At 36.3% G+C, this 18,478-nt stretch overlaps 1 protein-coding gene and 1 pseudogene across 1 annotated transcript; one reads left to right on the forward strand and one right to left on the reverse strand.

Annotated features, from left to right (window-relative positions):
- The first annotated feature begins 5,995 nt into the window (after positions 1-5,995).
- On the forward strand, positions 5,996-7,636 carry LOC117329989. Its single transcript, XM_033888222.1, has one exon. It carries the CDS (start codon positions 5,996-5,998, stop codon positions 7,634-7,636), a length of 1,641 nt encoding a protein of 546 aa, XP_033744113.1.
- Positions 7,637-10,500: 2,864 nt separating this feature from the next.
- Positions 10,501-15,935, reverse strand: LOC117329990 (annotated as a pseudogene).
- Positions 15,936-18,478: the final 2,543 nt, after the last annotated feature.

The raw sequence follows: 18,478 nt of genomic DNA on the forward strand, positions 1-18,478 counted from the left end.
GGAGAATTCCGCTACAATATCAAAACAGGTTGAATATCGCATATCCTTAACAGTAAAGAACTTATCGAAACTATTGAGTATATGCCTCATCTGGTGATAAAGTGTTAATAACCTTGTGGCCAGTGCTTCATACACAGTCACAGTAAATACCTGTCCTGTACATTGTCTCCCAGAGCATGTGCCTTCTACAACAATGGAAAGTTTGAACGTTTAGTCACACTAAATATCCAGTTTTCGAGGTTTATTGTTACCCTATATACCGATATGCATTCTTCCTAAAAGTGGTGCCGGTTCAGAACATAATTTGTATACATGTACTTTTTTTTTTTTTTTTTTTAAACAATATGTTATTGATTAACTGTGGAACTAATCCACCTCCTCTATTAGTCCTTAACATTTATTTAGGTCCATTTTGATGAATCTGTGTGCACAGTACAAAGCTCAGAAGAGGGTATTGAAAGTTTGTGTTCAATATAACCCCTAGAAGAGGATGCTTCCACATAAGACGATAGTGAAATTGTTCTCAGTACAAACCCCAGAAGAGGGTAGTGAACGTGTACTTAGTACAAACCCCAGAAGAGGGTAGTGAACGTTTACTTAGTACAAACCCCAGAAGAGGGTAGTGAACGTGTACTTAGTACATGTATAAACCCCAGAAGAGGGTAGTGAACGTGTACTTAGTACAAACCCCAGAAGAGGGTAGTGGATGTGCGCTCAGTACAAACCCCAGAAGAGGGAAGTGAACGTGTTCCAAGTACAAACCCCAGAAGAGGATAGTGAACGTGTGAATGTGTGCAACACTGTATCCATTTTGAAATCTCAATACAGAATACATAAACATTGAAATTCAAATGTGTGTATGATATCCATCAAATATACCTACTAAAGTGCAATTCAAACCCTACCACTTAAAGTTGGGTTAAAGATTTCTGCAATTTAGAAATATAACTTGGATCTACCCAATGGATAATGGAACCATGGAAAAAATAATCGCAATTCATTCTCAAGTGAATTACTGTTTGTACATATTCTTTACGTTCTGAGAATGTTTTTATATACCTGTAGCTGTGTTGCTGTCATGTTCACACAAACTAAACTTGGTGAAAAGCCTTCGCAGATTAGATACAGACAGACAAAGGCATACTTCTCTTCTGCAGTCCTCTTTTATAGGTTTGTCACAAATTGACCTATTACTCTCGTTAACGATTCTAGCTTGTAATGGGTTATGCTTATTCCTTTCTTTATATTCTCTATATCTTTTAGTTGGATTTAAAATAGAGGTAATAATTTAGGAATCTATATGCATGTAACGATTAATATGATATGTTTACAGAATAAAGAGAAATTCTCCAGGTAGTTTCTTGAAGACTGTTGGCCGAAACTGATGATTTACTCTGCCCTAAATCCGTACACAAAATTTTGCTATTACATACTCAAAATATGTCACCCCGTAAAATACATATCATGTGCATTGTTGGGTCTCGTGCTGTCATTACCTCGTTTATTTTATTAACATTCAAAGACATTCATTTATCCCAGTGTTTTCAAGGTAATCTATGTGATAAGAAACCCTTATTCATACTGATGAGATATTCTATATTTTGTTAATTATTCGTTCATCGGTCGTAATTATAACACTCACAAACGTTGAAAGTGTGAGGTTAATGTTTCAATGCGCTATGGGTACTCACTGCGCTATTAACAATATGTATTGTAGCTGCATACATTGTAGATAGTGTATACATGTATTTAGATATATCCGCGGCCTCTAAAGTGTTAAATAATACCATGAAAATTGGTATGTATTAAAATATGGAATCATTTTCTAGCATTTTTACTCGAAGGTCGTTGTTTTGGCTACTGAAACATATTAACTATTTTAGCTCTCTACCGAGTAATTCAAGTAAAAATTGACACCGCTGTATTGAAAAAAAATATCTGATACAATTAATGTCTAAACAAATTTGAAATATAAACCCAAACAAGAAGGCAAGAACTAGAACCCATTGGTTTCGCTGTAAAACAAGATATGAAACTTCCTCAGTCAAAGTTGTTGACGTTTAAGTGTCTCAGTATTTATTACGTGAAGACCTTTCTATGTCAGCGTCACCTGTCTTGTTAACTTGTGGATTCTCACTGGATAAAATATATTACCAGGTGCTACTGGCACGAAAATCCGCAATAACTTTATTGTGCTTGTTAGAGACATAAATCATCGTACGGAAGCTAACACTATATATAGTATTGCAACAGTGTATTGATCTGACTTGACCATAGATTCCTGACGCATAAGATAGGAAAAAATACTATATATAAATATATATGCATTACTTAATATTTTTCCTATCTTATGCGTCAGGAACCTATGGACTTGACGATGAAGACGCGGAAGCAGAAAGTTAGATGTGAACACAATTATACTTTTCCCTTGACGTCTGATCAAAGGATCCGCTAACAAGTACACCAGTAAATAAAACATATCAGAGTTCAGCGACACATATATAGAAATATGATTTTACTTGTTAGTGGTATCGGAGTATAAGATATGTTTTAATTCCAATGGTATTTAATAAACTATGAATGTCCCGGTTCCATCAATATTCCTTATAATTTTTAATTGAAAAGCTTTGCTGAGTTTAAGACAAATATCTTTAAAATGTCGATGAATGTTACACATCATCTAGTTATTTTTAACCCCAAAACACTTATTAACATAAACTGTGCACGATGTTTACAATTTAATACAGAATTGACAGGTTTGGAGAAAAATATATTGCAGATTGTACGGTAGCAGTTCTAAAATATATGTTATGTATAGTGATAATGAATTGCATAGCATTGCAGTTCATTATATATATATATATATACATAAAATATTGATTTTAATTTGATTTAACTTTAGATAAGTTGTTCATTGCATATATTTACATTCTAATGTTGATTTTAATTTGGTTTAACTTTAGATAAGTTGTCCATTGCCGGCAGTGTAATAGTTGAGAGCCATTTCGAACAATTAGAGATGAGAGTCCTATATCCCTGGTTATAATGATGTAAACTAAGTACAGTGAAACCTATGGTGTTCCGTGAGGACCAAATGTCCAATATCGCTCATTTGCTCCTTCGACCTAAACGCGAAGGAGCGAAGTTACATCGCTCCTTCGCCATCGTATTTTCGCTCCTTCGCTCCTTCACTCCTTCGCCATCGTTTATTCCTCCCTTACTCGTTCGCGTTTAGGTAGCAGGAGCGATATTGAAAATTTGGCCCTGACGGAACACCGTAGTATGGAAACCTGCCTGTACCGACATACTGTGGGACCGGGTCCATAGTCTTTAGTTGTTTTTGTAATATCACAGCGTGGTACAGTCTGGTATCCTGAATATATGTATGTAGGTATATAATATTATTGACATTTTGAGTCAACTAAGTCCTTTTTTCTATTTCTTTACTCACTGCTAACGCACACTGTCATGGCAATAACACTCGATCAATTTTTATTTTGTTGATAGCAGCCTGACATTGAATTTTATTTCATACCATCCTTGCTTCTTAATATTACAACATAAAAATAGTTCGGTGTGCTTCTGTTCATGACAAAAAGTTACAAACATGAACCGTTGACTGTAGCAGTGGTAGATAGGTACGCAGTAAGTACTGTATATGTGTGTAGGTACTAATTGTTTAATTCAATGTACATAATTTTTTATTTCATTAAAATTCAAGCTTATTTACATCAGAGACTCTCTGGTTACATGTAGATAGTTCTATACATGTAGTAGAAATGGTTGTATTTGTGTATCCCATATAAATAGCAAGTACATTGACATATTAACCCTTTTGGATTATTGCAATGTAATCAGCCTTTGTATTGTTTATATACAATGTAGACTCAAAACAGAGATTGTGACATCTAAAAATTACCTTTCATTCCTTATATAACAAATAATAATTTGTTTCTCTCAGAGTGTTTTGCCGTGTTAGTTATACTAACAAGGGGGAGTGACGCTAGGGTAAAGTGTTTTATGATATCATATATTCAGTTCCTAAATATTTTTCATTTTTTAGTTTTGTGTGCGAAATACGAATTTCAAGGATAACACAACTTATTCCATTGGTCTGATAAAGTGCTGTTCAGCGTGTAGAAAAAGGGAGGTTACTCGTTGTGACAATGAACTGGTGTATACAGTAAATGGCATGTCTTCCTCTGGTTTACGTAGTATAGTATTACCTCCCTCACACAGAAGGTTAATATAAACAACCTACAAAGACAGGAGGAGAGTGAACAGTTTTTACTGTTATACATATTTTCGTATGACCTTATACACCGTTGTATGTTTATAACCCATGTAACCCCTTTGAAAAATACTTTAATCCTCTTATCAGTTTGAATTCAAAGAGGGGTCAGATACATTGTATGACACACACATATAATTCACAGTGGCATTAGCGTACAAGACATTACAATGATGACTAGTATACTTGGAGTTTTGCTCTGTCGATGATTTGGACGTGCGTCTATTCCATTTAGTCTTCCTTGACAACTCTATTTATCAAGACCAACTGACAGTTTGGCGTTTTATTCCATGTAAATTAAGTATGCTTCATTAGCATTTGTATGAATGATGGTAAATACCAGTGCAATAGACCAGAAACTGTTTACACAATCTTACCCTCTTTCAGGTCTCAACTAGTGTCTGATCCAATACCAGGAATAGAAAATGGATACGAATTCTGAGAATGAAATAGATATCACCTTTACGCCAGGGTTATTAGACCGGGAAGTTTTCAGATACTGGGTAGATAAACATTAACGCTCTTCTCTACACGAGCGATTATATTAACTGTGGAATACTGACATGTTTAATGATTTATCATGTCCCGTGCTGTGTTTAATAATACCCTGTACACCCACTGTTAGCGGATACCATTACAGAAGTAATCCTTTACACAATCAAACTTAAATAGGTCAAAGTCTGCATTTCAGAATCAATAGATACAATATATTATCAAAGCATTGACACATTCATAATTATTACAGTTATGGTGTCTTTGCGAAAAAAAATATTAGTATGGATCTGCTATATAGGTAGGAATAAAAAAAATAATCTGTCTACTCTTTTCATTTTATATGGAATCTATTTATATATACGAATATGTGTCTTCAAAGAACTGTACACCAGACACATCAGTGGGGAGCACCAACAACGATACAATTCAAAGCCGAATCATTCATCAGACAGTTCTTTCGTCCACCTGTGACTCGTCATTGATAAGTCTGGATATCCAGAATAGATGTTTTGAAAATAAAATAGTCCATAACATTAGCATTTCCTCTACATAACATTGAACGATAATTATTACATATTTTAGTTATCCATGCCCTGTAGTTCGGTAGTTCAGTGGCAATTTATAAAGTTTCTTTAATAAACTGAAGACGAACAAGTGATATTACATTATTAGGATACCGGGTATTGCAGGCAATACAGTGGCGATATAGATCATGATTTTACCTCATGTGGTGTTGTTTATCGGTCACAATAAAACTGACCTGATAGCTAATCCGGTGATACCGAGTTTACAATAAGAGGTCAGCGGATTAAGCCGGATAATAAATGGAATATATGATTAACAGATTAAAGAAATGCCAAATACTATTATTTATGTACAATCTTGTATATATAAATGTTCTTTGTTTCGTCAAACCTTAAAAACGCCAGTATATGTGGGTTATGTGGCGTGTTGATTTGAAGTATCAGAACAGTAGAACTGTGCTAAGACTGTTCTATCAGAGACTGTAGACTACATAAATGTTATATATCAACTGACATACTAGTAGATAAATCTTAATTGTTTCATAAAAACTCATACGCAGGAAACACAGGGATGTGTGTATGAATTTATGTGTCATAAAAGGAACAATGATATGACCTACTGATTTTGTATAACCTCGGACCAGTCGAATAGTTTCCGCAGCTCATTGTTGAAAAAAAGTTCACAATGAGTTCTAATATCGGAACATCCATCGGCGGAGCATTTATCAACTGGTTTTCCGAGGATGTTATGCCAAAATTTGCTACAGCTGTCGACTTGACTGTACTGCTCATTAGCATAATCCTCAATGTTCTCCTGATAGTAATGTTCAACAAGAAACATTTGTTCCTGGATCCTGCTAATAGACTTGTGTTTCAGCTGATTATTGTGGATATTCTCGCTTGGCTGTTTATTCTCATCCCAGGGGCGGTGGTAGCCTTGAGGGGACAATGGGATCTACCAATGTCTGTGTGTTACGCCCAGGTGGTTATGGTGAACTCCATCTACCTTGTGATGTTCGGTCTCATCACTACGTTATTTATAGAGAGGACAGTTTTAGTTAGGAATCCAAAGTTACACGAGAAAGTGTTTGGAAAGGTTTCCCATGTTAATATAATTTCATTTCTAATCTGGGGTATCGATTTCGGCATCGCTTCCGTTCCGACGTCTGGATGGAGTCGCATTGACTACGACTTCTATCATGGAAGTTGTACTGTCTATCACGAATCCAACGTATACTATGCCATTATACTGTTTATGTTCGGCATGGGATTATCCATCTTGTCCGGTGTTGTCTGCGTTCCTATAATTCTAAAATCACGAAAGGAGAGAATCGTGTTTGAAAATGCAGAAGCCGCTAAGATTGAGGCAGAACTTCGTCGTAAGAAGCGGATGGAGACAATCGCAGAAGAGAAAAAAGAAGCAGAAAAAAATAAAGACGACAAGGATTTAGAAAAGAAATCTCTTACTCCTCATGCCAAACAAGGATGGACAGACACTAAACAACCAGATCAACATAAAGATAATAAAACAAGGAACAGGAAAGGGAAAAAGAGAGCACGGCGTGCTAGAACGCCGAAACGGCGAGACAAGCGTCTACTAGAGGATGATTACGATGACCCCGACTTCCACCTTACGGTCACATATTTGATAATGTGGGTACTTATATTGATATTGTGGCTACCTTACTTTATAGTGGTATTCCGACACGCGATCAGCAACGATCTAGAGTTCTGGAGAGGATACTACTCTATTACCATCATAATTGCCCTCTTCAGTTTTTGTATCAAACCGATCATATATCTGTCTCATAATAGACATATGCAAGAGAAAACAAAGAATACTATCCCAGACAATGTCGTCAATAGAGCAACAGCCCTTCGGATGTCTTTCAGTGACGTTGTTGACAAACTCGATAAAATAGTGTTTAAATCTCCAAGGCCTCAGCCGTCTATCCAGACGACGGTGAAAGCCCATTCTATAGCTATGAATTGGATGAAGAAGTCGAATGTGAAAGGCGAAGAAGCTAAACCAGAAGTGAGGGGTACGGGAGATAATGGTAAAGATACAAACAAATTTGACAAATCACAAAACCCTGGGAACGAAATAGCTAAAAACGAAACGGACATTTCTAAGTCGATTTCTCCTAACCCGTCTGAGGAAGCGGGTATACTCCCTAAGGTGACTACCTCCACATCACCAGGTCCATTGGAAACTAGTACTGCTATAGGGGCCAGGGAATCAACCTTGATCGATATCGAGGGCACCGAACAAGTAACGGACAGGTGGCCATTGACTAGATCACCAGAACACATTTCACGTATGTGATAGTTCAATCCACGGGTTAAGTGTATGACATTTATTATGTTTAATTACACTATTTAATGTATCTGGTTTGTGTTTAATAGATGATTCTGGATGAATTTCCACTTATATTGCATATTACATATTAGATTGATGAAATGAGGATTTTTAAAAAAAAATTATACTCTCAAACAAAGGTAAAGCTGAAACTCGCGATGAGGTTTAATGTCTCACATAGAACGGGAATGATTCTGAGATTATAAGGACCACTTGATTTGTTTAAACATCAAACACATTATTTCGTAGATATTTACTGACCAAAATGCAGTTTCAAATGTTATCTTTATTTTACAAATCTTTCGTTTTTGGCATGAAATTTTTCTGACACCATGAAAATATTAGGGTACTTTCACAAATTATCGCAAATCAAAGCCCAAAGTATGTGGTTACACTTCATGTGTTCATAACACATCTACACGTGCATGTGTGCACACTGTAATGGGTACAATCGCAATGTTAACGGGGTAGTTATATAATTATTGTCATGACACTAATACTAGGTTATAGATATGTGATGGGTGTTACCACACCTGTTAACAGTGTCATAACATCCTAAACATAACTGTCAGGGTAGTTATGTGATGGGTGCTATAACACTGATAACAGGGTAGTTATGTGATATGTGTTATAACACTGATGGCGGGGAAGTTATGTGATGTATGTTATAAAACTGATAACAGGTAGTTATGCGATATACACTGTATGTTATAACACTGATAACAGGGTAGTTATGCGATATACACTGTATGTTATAACACTGATAACAGGGTAGTTATGCGATATACACTGTATGTTATAACACTGGTAACAGGGTAGTTATGCGATATGTGTTATAACACTGATGGCGGGGTAGTTATGTGATGTATGTTATAAAACTGATAACAGGGTAGTTATGTGATATGTGTTATAACACTGATGGCGGGGAAGTTATGTGATATATGTTATAAAACTGATAACAGGTAGTTATGCGATATACACTGTATGTTATAACACTGGTAACAGGGTAGTTATATGATGGGTGTTATGACTCTGAAAACAAGGTAGCTATGTGATATGTTATGACTCTGATAACAAGGTAGCTATGTGATATGTGTTATAACACTGATAACCGGGTATAGATATATGATGATTGTTATGACTTTGATAACAGAGTAAATATATGTGAATGGTGTTACGACACTGATAATAAGGTAGTTATTTGATTGGTGTGTTATGAAACTGATAAGAGGGAGGTAGCCTAATGGGTGTTATGAAACTGATAATATGGTAGTATTTCTATTGGTGGTATTATACTGGTGACAGTGTATTTATGTGATGTGTTTTATGACACTGATAAGAAGGTATCTTCTGGATGGTGTTATGGTAATGCTAACAGTGGTTATATGATGGTGTTATGAGAACGATAATATCGTAGTTACATATAGTCAATTGTTATTATGACATATATAACCTGGTAGTTTTTTGCGGGTATTATGGCACCTATTACCTGATAGTTATTGAATGCGTGTTATGACACTACTGACACGATGGTTATTTGATGGGTGTTATGACACTGATGACACGATAGTTATTTGATGGGTGTTATGACACTGATGACACGATAGTTATTGAATGCGTGTTATGACACTGATGACACGATAGTTATTTGATGGGTGTTATGACACTGATGACACGATAGTTATTTGATGGGTGTTATGACACTGATGACACGACAGTTATTTGATGGGTGTTATGACACTGATGACACGATAGTTATTTGATGGGTGTTATGACACTGATGACGGGGCAGTTATTTGATGGGTGTTAAGGCACTAATGACACGATCGTTATTTGATGAGTGTTATGACACTGATGACACGATAGTTATTTGATTGGTGTTATGACACTTATGACGGGACAGTTATTTGAGAAGGTGTTATGACACTGATGACGGGGCAGTTATTTGATGGGTGTTATGACACTGATGACCTGATAGTTATTGAATGCATGTTATGACACAGATGACACGATGGTTATTTCATGAGTGTTATGACACTGATGACACGATAGTTATTTGAGAAGGTGTTATGACACTGATGACGGGGCAGTTATTTGCTGGGTGTTATGACACTAATGGCACGATAGTTATTTGATGAGTGTTATGACACTGATGACACGATAGTTATTTGATGGGTGTTATGGCACTGATGACGGGGCAGTTATTTGATGGGTGTTATGACACTGATGACACGATAGTTATTTGATGGGTGTTATGACACTGATGACACGATAGTTTTGTTGATGGGTGTTATGAAACTGATGACACGATAGTTATTTGATGAGTGTTATGACACTTATGACGGGGCAGTTATTTGATGGGTGTTATGAAACTGATGACACGATAGTTTTGTTGATGGGTGTTATGACACTGATGGCACGATAGTTATTTGATGGGTGTTATGACACTGATGCTACACCATGGAATTTGTTTTGTTACCTACAATCTGTTTCATCGTCATTCCATTTATACATTCAACAACACTATAGTGCTGTCATATTTGTAATGTAGTATAGAGCGCGAGTACCGCGGTTATAGGTAATGGGATGTTTGTGAATATATTTTATTTTTTGTATTGTTTTCATAGTTTGATTGATCAGAAGATTATAGTAATTGGGAAACCATTTGTACATTTAATGTTTAATAAACATTACGACTCGCCTCATTGGGACTAAATCTATCATTTACGGTCCTGGTCTTAAACACATTATAGTGTGTATCTCAACACGATTACTCTTGACAAGAACTGCTTACGTTCTTTCCAATTTCATAAAGTAAATAAAATAAAACATTAACAATATATTTTTTTTTATTAATTAAAAACAACAACACTTATCAGCGTTTCCTCATTGTCTGTCTTCCATGTTGTTAACAAAGACACTCACATACAATTTTGAAAACTGTCTCCATTGGTGAGCCTTTGTATTGGCCTATGAAGCAGAGAGATATGGTGGGCCTTCTAACGTATGTAACGGGCTGAGTAAGATGATAAGTAGTGTTCAACGTTACAAAAATGCCGAAGATATTGGTATCTGGTATAGTAAGGGATCGCAAAGAATCTTCACACGATTAATGATAACAAATGACTATCGTTGTTAGATCGATATAATTATTTTAAAATCCAGCATCAATAGATGGAACTGTATTGCATTAAAACATCTTTACATTGCGCAATCATACATGAGGGCTATGTGTTGAGCCTAGAGAGTACATGATAAACTGACGAGTTTATGGCGACTTTGAACCTACGAGAGCACTTGATAAATTGTTGAGTTCATAGCGACTTTGAACCTACGAAAGCACTTGATAAATTGTTGAGTTCATAGCGACTTTGAACCTACGATAGCACTTGATAAATGGTTGAGTTCATAGTGACTTTGAACCTTCGAGAGCACTTTATAAATTGGTGAATTCATGATAAAGAAGCGCTTTTGTTATCACTTATCATGCACATTTCGCGTTGTAACATGTCATTGCCATAAAGTAAGGGTTTTAAAATAGACTACTGTAGTGTACGTTAAAGGAACCAACAGATGTGGCATGGTAACGGAAAGCGTATTATTCAAGCTGTGTTTCACTGTTTTGTGAGGGAACATATTCGTAAGATTTCCATCTAATACCGTCATGTAAAGTTATCGAACTCGTCAAAAACCTAGTCAATTACGGAACTCGATTATTCAACTACTCTCGTGCACAATCCTCCATTCTTGTAATTACAAGAGCACATATATGTAGTTGTCTTACACTGGAAATCGTTCGAACATCCTGTTTGCCTCAGCCGAGAAAGTTCAGGTAAGCGACCCTCTCCTCGTTGGAGTCTCTGTCATTCACCTGCACTTCTATCTCCGCACCTCCGAATGTAAACTGAGCATCCGCTCCTCTGTCGAGTCCCTTGCTGGTGTCGGGCATTTCAATATCGAGTGACCCAATGCATTCACAGCCCTCGTCCGTAGTATATTGAGGTGATGGATTAGGTGAAATATAAATGTTAAACTTCATGCTTGTTTGAGTAGGGTACACCACGTTATAATGTTGCTTGTTTAAGCTCTGCCACACGGGAATTACCTCACCTTTCTGTGCATGGACACTGAATATATCATTACAATACACTCTTCCGTCACCTAAAATCCTGATCTTGTCCAATGGGTCTTTTCCAGGAACATACTCTCGCATTGTATCCGTGCCGTATGTATGCCTGCAGATCCGCTCCGTGACTGTATCTATCTCATGCCCGTTGATAACGGCACCTTTTAAGACGGCCAGGCCTGCCTCGTTTGGAATAATAAGACGTTTGTTTGGGAACTTGGTGGCAATTTCCTGTTTGCAGTAGAGGGCATTCTGAGTATCCTCCAACGAGAAGGATGGCCTGAGCCTGTTCCACTTCAGGGTGCTCCATTAGCTTCATCACGTGGTCAATTATCATCTGTATGGATTGACGGAATATCGACTGGGCTAGGTCCGATTTAATCCTAAGTTTGTCCATCTTCCAGGTGAGGTTGTTTGCGTATTTCTTGCTTGTTGAAATGCTCTCCTCGATGGTTTCATTCGGGATTCATCTCTCTAAACGTTTCAAGCAGACTAATTGGGAGAGTAAATGTAATTTTTGCATCTCTCGTTGAGGAAATCGATCTTTTCTTTGTCTCGAAAGACCTTTGCAACTCTAGATAATCTCCAACATGTTCCTGCTTAAAGTTTTCGAATGCCTCAACCCCCAAGATCTCTGACAGAAGCGCTTCAAACTCCTTGTCGACCATGGTTCCTCCCCACTCCCCGCCATTTGCCATATGGACCTCTCTCAGCTTTAGACCTTCCTGTACTTCATGTACTGTGATGTCAACAGTTCCCCCTATACATATTAAAATACCAAAACACAAAGACTTAAAGCAAATACATTAGACATTGGAACAAATTCCATATTTCAAGGTCTTAAATTTCAGATTTTGCATTAATTATTTCATAGTTTCAATATCATTGTCTGAAGAATCTACCTTGTACCTGGAATTGTGAGGGACGAACGGCCGTTTGGAATATATTATTCCACGATATCACTGGGTGCCTTAAGGTCATTAAGTGGCATTGTGAATGTTCCTAACTTGTCGTGTTGTTTTGTAACTTAACAAATAATGAGTGATCAATCGAATTTTCATATTTTGCATATTTAAATACTGAATAATCACTTCTCACTTACCCCCAACATCCACCACAATGTATCGCGACCCAGGTCTAAAAACAGCCAAGTTGTCTCCCCCTTCACCAGCACACATATCCTTAAGTGGGAGGTGTTTGCAGAACAAAGCCGCTGCTTCTGCCTCTAACGACAGGATCAGTTGATAGCTTGGAATACCTGCCTGTACGAAATATTGAGCTTACTTAGTAAAACTTTTAGACATGTAATTACGCCCGGCCTGGTTATTCAAAGTAAATGTAGGTGAGGACGTCCCCGTATACATTTGTTATTAAAACAATCTAGACAGAAAACGTGTGTGGTTGATTTTGATTGATTATTTGTTGATAACAGAAATTTTTCAAGGAAAGAATCTCCTTGTTTCTTACCTGTTGAGCGCATTCCCTCATGAATTGCTTTGCTCTGTCAGTCCAAATTGCGGGAACGGTAAGGACCCAACGGATGTCTGACGGCACAGGTTCAAATCCTTTCTTCTTGCATGTATCTAAGAGATGATCCTTTAAGTACATTATTGCCGCTGCAAATACCTTCATTGCGAGCATGAACTTTTTATTCTGGGCGGGAAGTTTCAAGGAACGAGTGATATCCTAAAACAAACACAGTTCTTTAATATTGCGGATTGATTTAGAGATTTCAAATATGTTAAGACTGTCTTGCTTGAAAGCTTAATAAAAGCAACAGAGAAGTCCGACATGCAAAAAATAAAAAATTAACGATACACATATTATATTTGGTTCAGTTTAATTCGATTTTAATTGACTAAAACATACTCACGTGTAGGCTATTATTTAAAGATATTAACCCGATTGATCTGTTTTTAGACACCGAATCAATATGACTTTACATGTGTATACCAACCTGGCAGAATCTAAGCTATTGATATTTGATTCTGCCAGGTCGGTCTCTTACTATATTGACCTCACCTAGGTCCTTAATTGATCAAAGATACGAGTCTTCTGCTTCAACTAAACCAAATATTTCTATATTTTACCTTTTGCTCATAAAGCGCCATCTTGAAACGTTTGAAGAAAAACCATTCATGATGTATATCTTTATCGATCAGGTCGGCGTACTTGTCCTCTGCTTGGAACCCAAACGTGTCGAAGCTTTCGTCTGGTTTAAAGAGAACACAGGACGAAGTCTTGAGGGAGGAGAAGTTACCAGAGTCAGTTTGCCACACAAGTGTACAGATATTTAATGGGTTCTGTGTGTACTCCAGCCGCGAGGAATACGCGTATCCTGAATAGGTGCTGCCGAAGTCCAAAGCTGCTGCTAATATGTACGGATTGTTTTTGAGGTCTTTTTTCTGTAACAAGTAACAACATACTATGTATTCAAATATTTGATTTTTAACTTTAAAGAATAATCTAAAAGCTGTTTTTTGTTACTTTTTGTTTTTTTTACATTTTGATGGCTATTCAAATGTAAATTGTAACAATGTAAAGGTTGTTTCTAAATGAATCATGATGACATTGAAAGGATATTTTGGTAAAGAATTTAACTCTTGTGACGTTTACATTTGTAAAATGGCAGTTGTTTCCTCTTCCCAAAAAACCTACGTTTTTGTATATCATTATGAATGCTTCTACATATTGTTGGTAACTCAGTGATTTGTTTAGCCGTGAATTAAAGGATAAATTGGGAACAAACGTACAGTAGACACCGAGCTCGGATTATATATACATGTACGTTTTTGATAGAAACGTTCAACGACAATTCGATCAATATAATTTGATATGATGTATCGTAAAAAGAAAACAAAAAACAAAACAAAAAATGTAGTGCCGGGGTTAAATAATTTTTTCTATTAACATTCTTATAGTATTGATAAACGTATGTTATCTAGGCTCACCAGTATCCTTGGCTGTGTCTTCTGTACAACCACTGACTCCATCTGAATAAAATAACCACCTGTTAGTGTTGGCTGTGTAAAACAGTGGCTGTATATCAAAGTACATTGACTGAAGGGTAACACGGATATATCTACCAACCATGGTAATTATTTATATGTTCATTTTTAACACATACGCTGTTCTGTATATTTCTGTTAATAATTTAAATAGTTACATGGTGGTGAAACCGAAGATAATATTTTCTTTTGGAAAAAAATACATTTTCCCCACATAAGATAACATTTGGAGTGGGAGGGAGGAACATGCTCTTATCAATCAAGTTGAATTGGAATACCCACAGGTATGGTGAAAAGATCAAGGCGTCTGCTTTGGTAATGAAGTGGTTTTTTTTTTTTTAATATATATACATTATATGTATATACATGTATATATTAATGTGTTTTAGGTCAGGAAGTTTCGGACGATTTTTCCAAAAATCACGTTAAAGTGTGAATAACATGTTCGTTGTATGTAATCGTTTGTAATTTACTAGTGTCTTGATAAAGGGGCGGACCGCCTCGCTAATTCGACATTTTCCCTGTCGATATTACTTCTCTGACCATATAGATACTAGTATAACACTCATTAAAAGAAAACATTTAAATCCCATTTTTATTTAAAGAACTTACTGAATCATTACGACGGTAGAAAAACATGATTTGCTGATCTATTGCCAAAACTGTCATTTAACAAATCGTTGAATTCAAATGGAAACAACATTATACTTTGCATATATTACTATCTACTCAGTAAACAAAGAACAAATCTTCATAAATTGGCATTTTAATAAAAAGAAGCGATTCTTATCTGATGTTGCTTCATAAGAACAGGAACATTCTTTAGACATTGATCATTATTGTACAACGACGTAGGCCAGCCATGCTCCAATATTTTAAACAAAATTTAATGCAGTTGTGAAAATAGATTTAATTTCTCTTCAAAGAAAAAACCCAACAAAACATTGTATTTATATATTTACCAGAGATTATCTCAAAACAAAATATGACGAGTGATTGTATTCCTGTACATTTTAATTACTCACCTCAAGCTGTTCCGTAAACAATATGTAAATCTGCCAGGAGAACGGCACACATTGACACTTCGGCTGGTGGACTGACACACGCAGAAACCAATAGGGAATATCAACATTGAACCGGGAAGTAAATTGGCCGTAACTTTAGTACTGGTCCCCAGACAACCCACTCCATTCTACAACTAACCACCCGTGACTTACGTCTTTTTCTACAGGTCAAACAGTTACATTTAAAACCACGTTAGCGATACAATATCTAGTTATAAAGCCCGATGCCTGGTGTAATGAAATGGATATACATACATGTAATTGAATGCATAATAAAGCGTGTTTATTGACTGGATGTTTGCCTGTGATAACATAATTGTATAAGGAGTGCACATATATATTTTGTCAGAATCGTGTTAGATATGATTTAAATATCGTGCATTTTACAAACCGTGAAACTTTGTTTATTGAAAGGAATTTTATAAAAGTTGAAACCTAGCGAACAAATATTAGAATTTATTTTTTCAAGAATAACGATAGATTGAAATGATATGATTATCAATACCTGATTTCAATTTATTCAAAGATAGGGTATTGACGCTCAATTCTAGTCCCAGTGAAAATATTATATATTCATACATGAAATAAATACCCAAGCTATATACACCTGTTTGGTGTGTCAGGACATGAAAACGTTATATTTGGAAGTAAACTTACTATCACATGACAAAACGAGACCCCATTATGTCTCTTTCCCGATCAAACATATCACACGCATGGAGTAAAGTACACTGTTAGGTCCTACCACGTAATGGCGGATTCATCCATGTTTTTTTCGACCAACAAAGGTTTTATAAATCTGTCTCCAATGGCATCAGAAAAGCAAAATACAGCAAAATGGCATTTCCTTCCGATTCTGTCTATAAACTCTCTCTCAAAAAAAATTAGAAACAGCAATGATACAATTGAAGACTGTGTACATAAGTTATGACCCCGGGTTCAGAAATACACTACCTACATGTACATGGTCATATAGAACACGTGAAATACAAATGGTTCACATTGTGTTCAGTCAGTTTGAGACTTAGAGATGTATTTTAATCGTAAACTTAGTTCCCAAAATGCACTTTATAGAGTTTAACTGAAATGCTAAAATAACAACGAAATGATGGAAAGAAAGTTTAGTGTATGGAGGTACTAGTATTGAACAGTTGTCAATATGATATCAGATCTCTCAATCCTCTCTGAATAACACGAAACACGTGTTAGTGTATTGTAAGCTCGTAGTAACACCATGCACGTGATTCATTCTTATTATTACTTATTCTTTATTTGGGCATCATATTTGTCACTTGATGATTTCCAAATATTTAGGCGGTTTAATACGGAACATAGATAAATCCGTGAAAAAATCTTCCCATTTTATCGGCGAGTTACTGTTTTCTTGTCTAGAAACACACGGAACCTAGATATCGTCAACAATAACACGTTTACCAAACATAATCCTATGCAGTTGGTCTTGTGAAGTTTTCAAATGAAAGTGATGTCACTATAGCCTATACGTTTTAATCCACTCTGGTTGCATTTGGTTCTGATGTTATATACAGAACAGGATTTATAAATATTTTGGAGTTAAAGCTTTCTCCCGGATGGTATCGGTATAATAAAACGGATGACGTATTGGATTGAGGGATATACAACAAGTTTCCTGATTGTCCTCTGCCATACCTATTACCCTCGGAGTTTTCTCGAGAAATAAACCTGGTCTCGGCAAACAAGAAACTTTATATACCCCCGAAGCCAATACTTCAACTTTATACTATTGAACACTATTACTTATCACATAACTGGCATGTTCTACCATGTTATACGCCTCTTTCATCAATATCGTAATGCACGTATGCAATAACACTATTGTGACGTCATAAATAATTACTATACGACGTCGCACGATTGTCTCTAGAGAAAACCCACCACAAACATACCACAAACCCACCACAAACATACCACAAACATACCTTACCACAAACATACCACAAACATACCACATACATACCACAAACATACCACAAACATACCACAAACCCACCACAAACATACCACAAACATACCACTCCAGACCACTTTTGTTTTTTATTTGACACAAACATACCACAAATAAACCACAAACCCACCACAAACATACCACAAACCCACCACAAACATACCACAAACATACCACAAACCCACCACAAACATACCACAAACCCACCACAAACATACCACAAATAATTCACAAACCCACCACAAACCCACCACAAACATACCACAAACCCACCACAAACATACCACAAACAAACCACAAACATACCACAAACATACCACAAACCCACCACAAACATACCACAAACCACCACAAAACAACCACACAAACAGTACCACAAAACAACCACAAAAAACCACAAACAGTACCAACAACACAGACCACAAACACACAACACAAACACAACACCAAAACCACCACAAACAACCACAACACCACCACAACATACCACAAACAACCACACAACAACCACAAACACCACAACAACCAAACCCACCACAAACAACCACAAACACCACACAAACACATACCAACAAAACTACCACAAACCTAAACACAAACATACACAAAACCCCACCAAAAAAATAC

This window comes from Pecten maximus, chromosome 6, assembly GCF_902652985.1.
Source record: "Pecten maximus chromosome 6, xPecMax1.1, whole genome shotgun sequence".
NCBI lineage: Eukaryota > Metazoa > Mollusca > Bivalvia > Pectinida > Pectinidae > Pecten > Pecten maximus.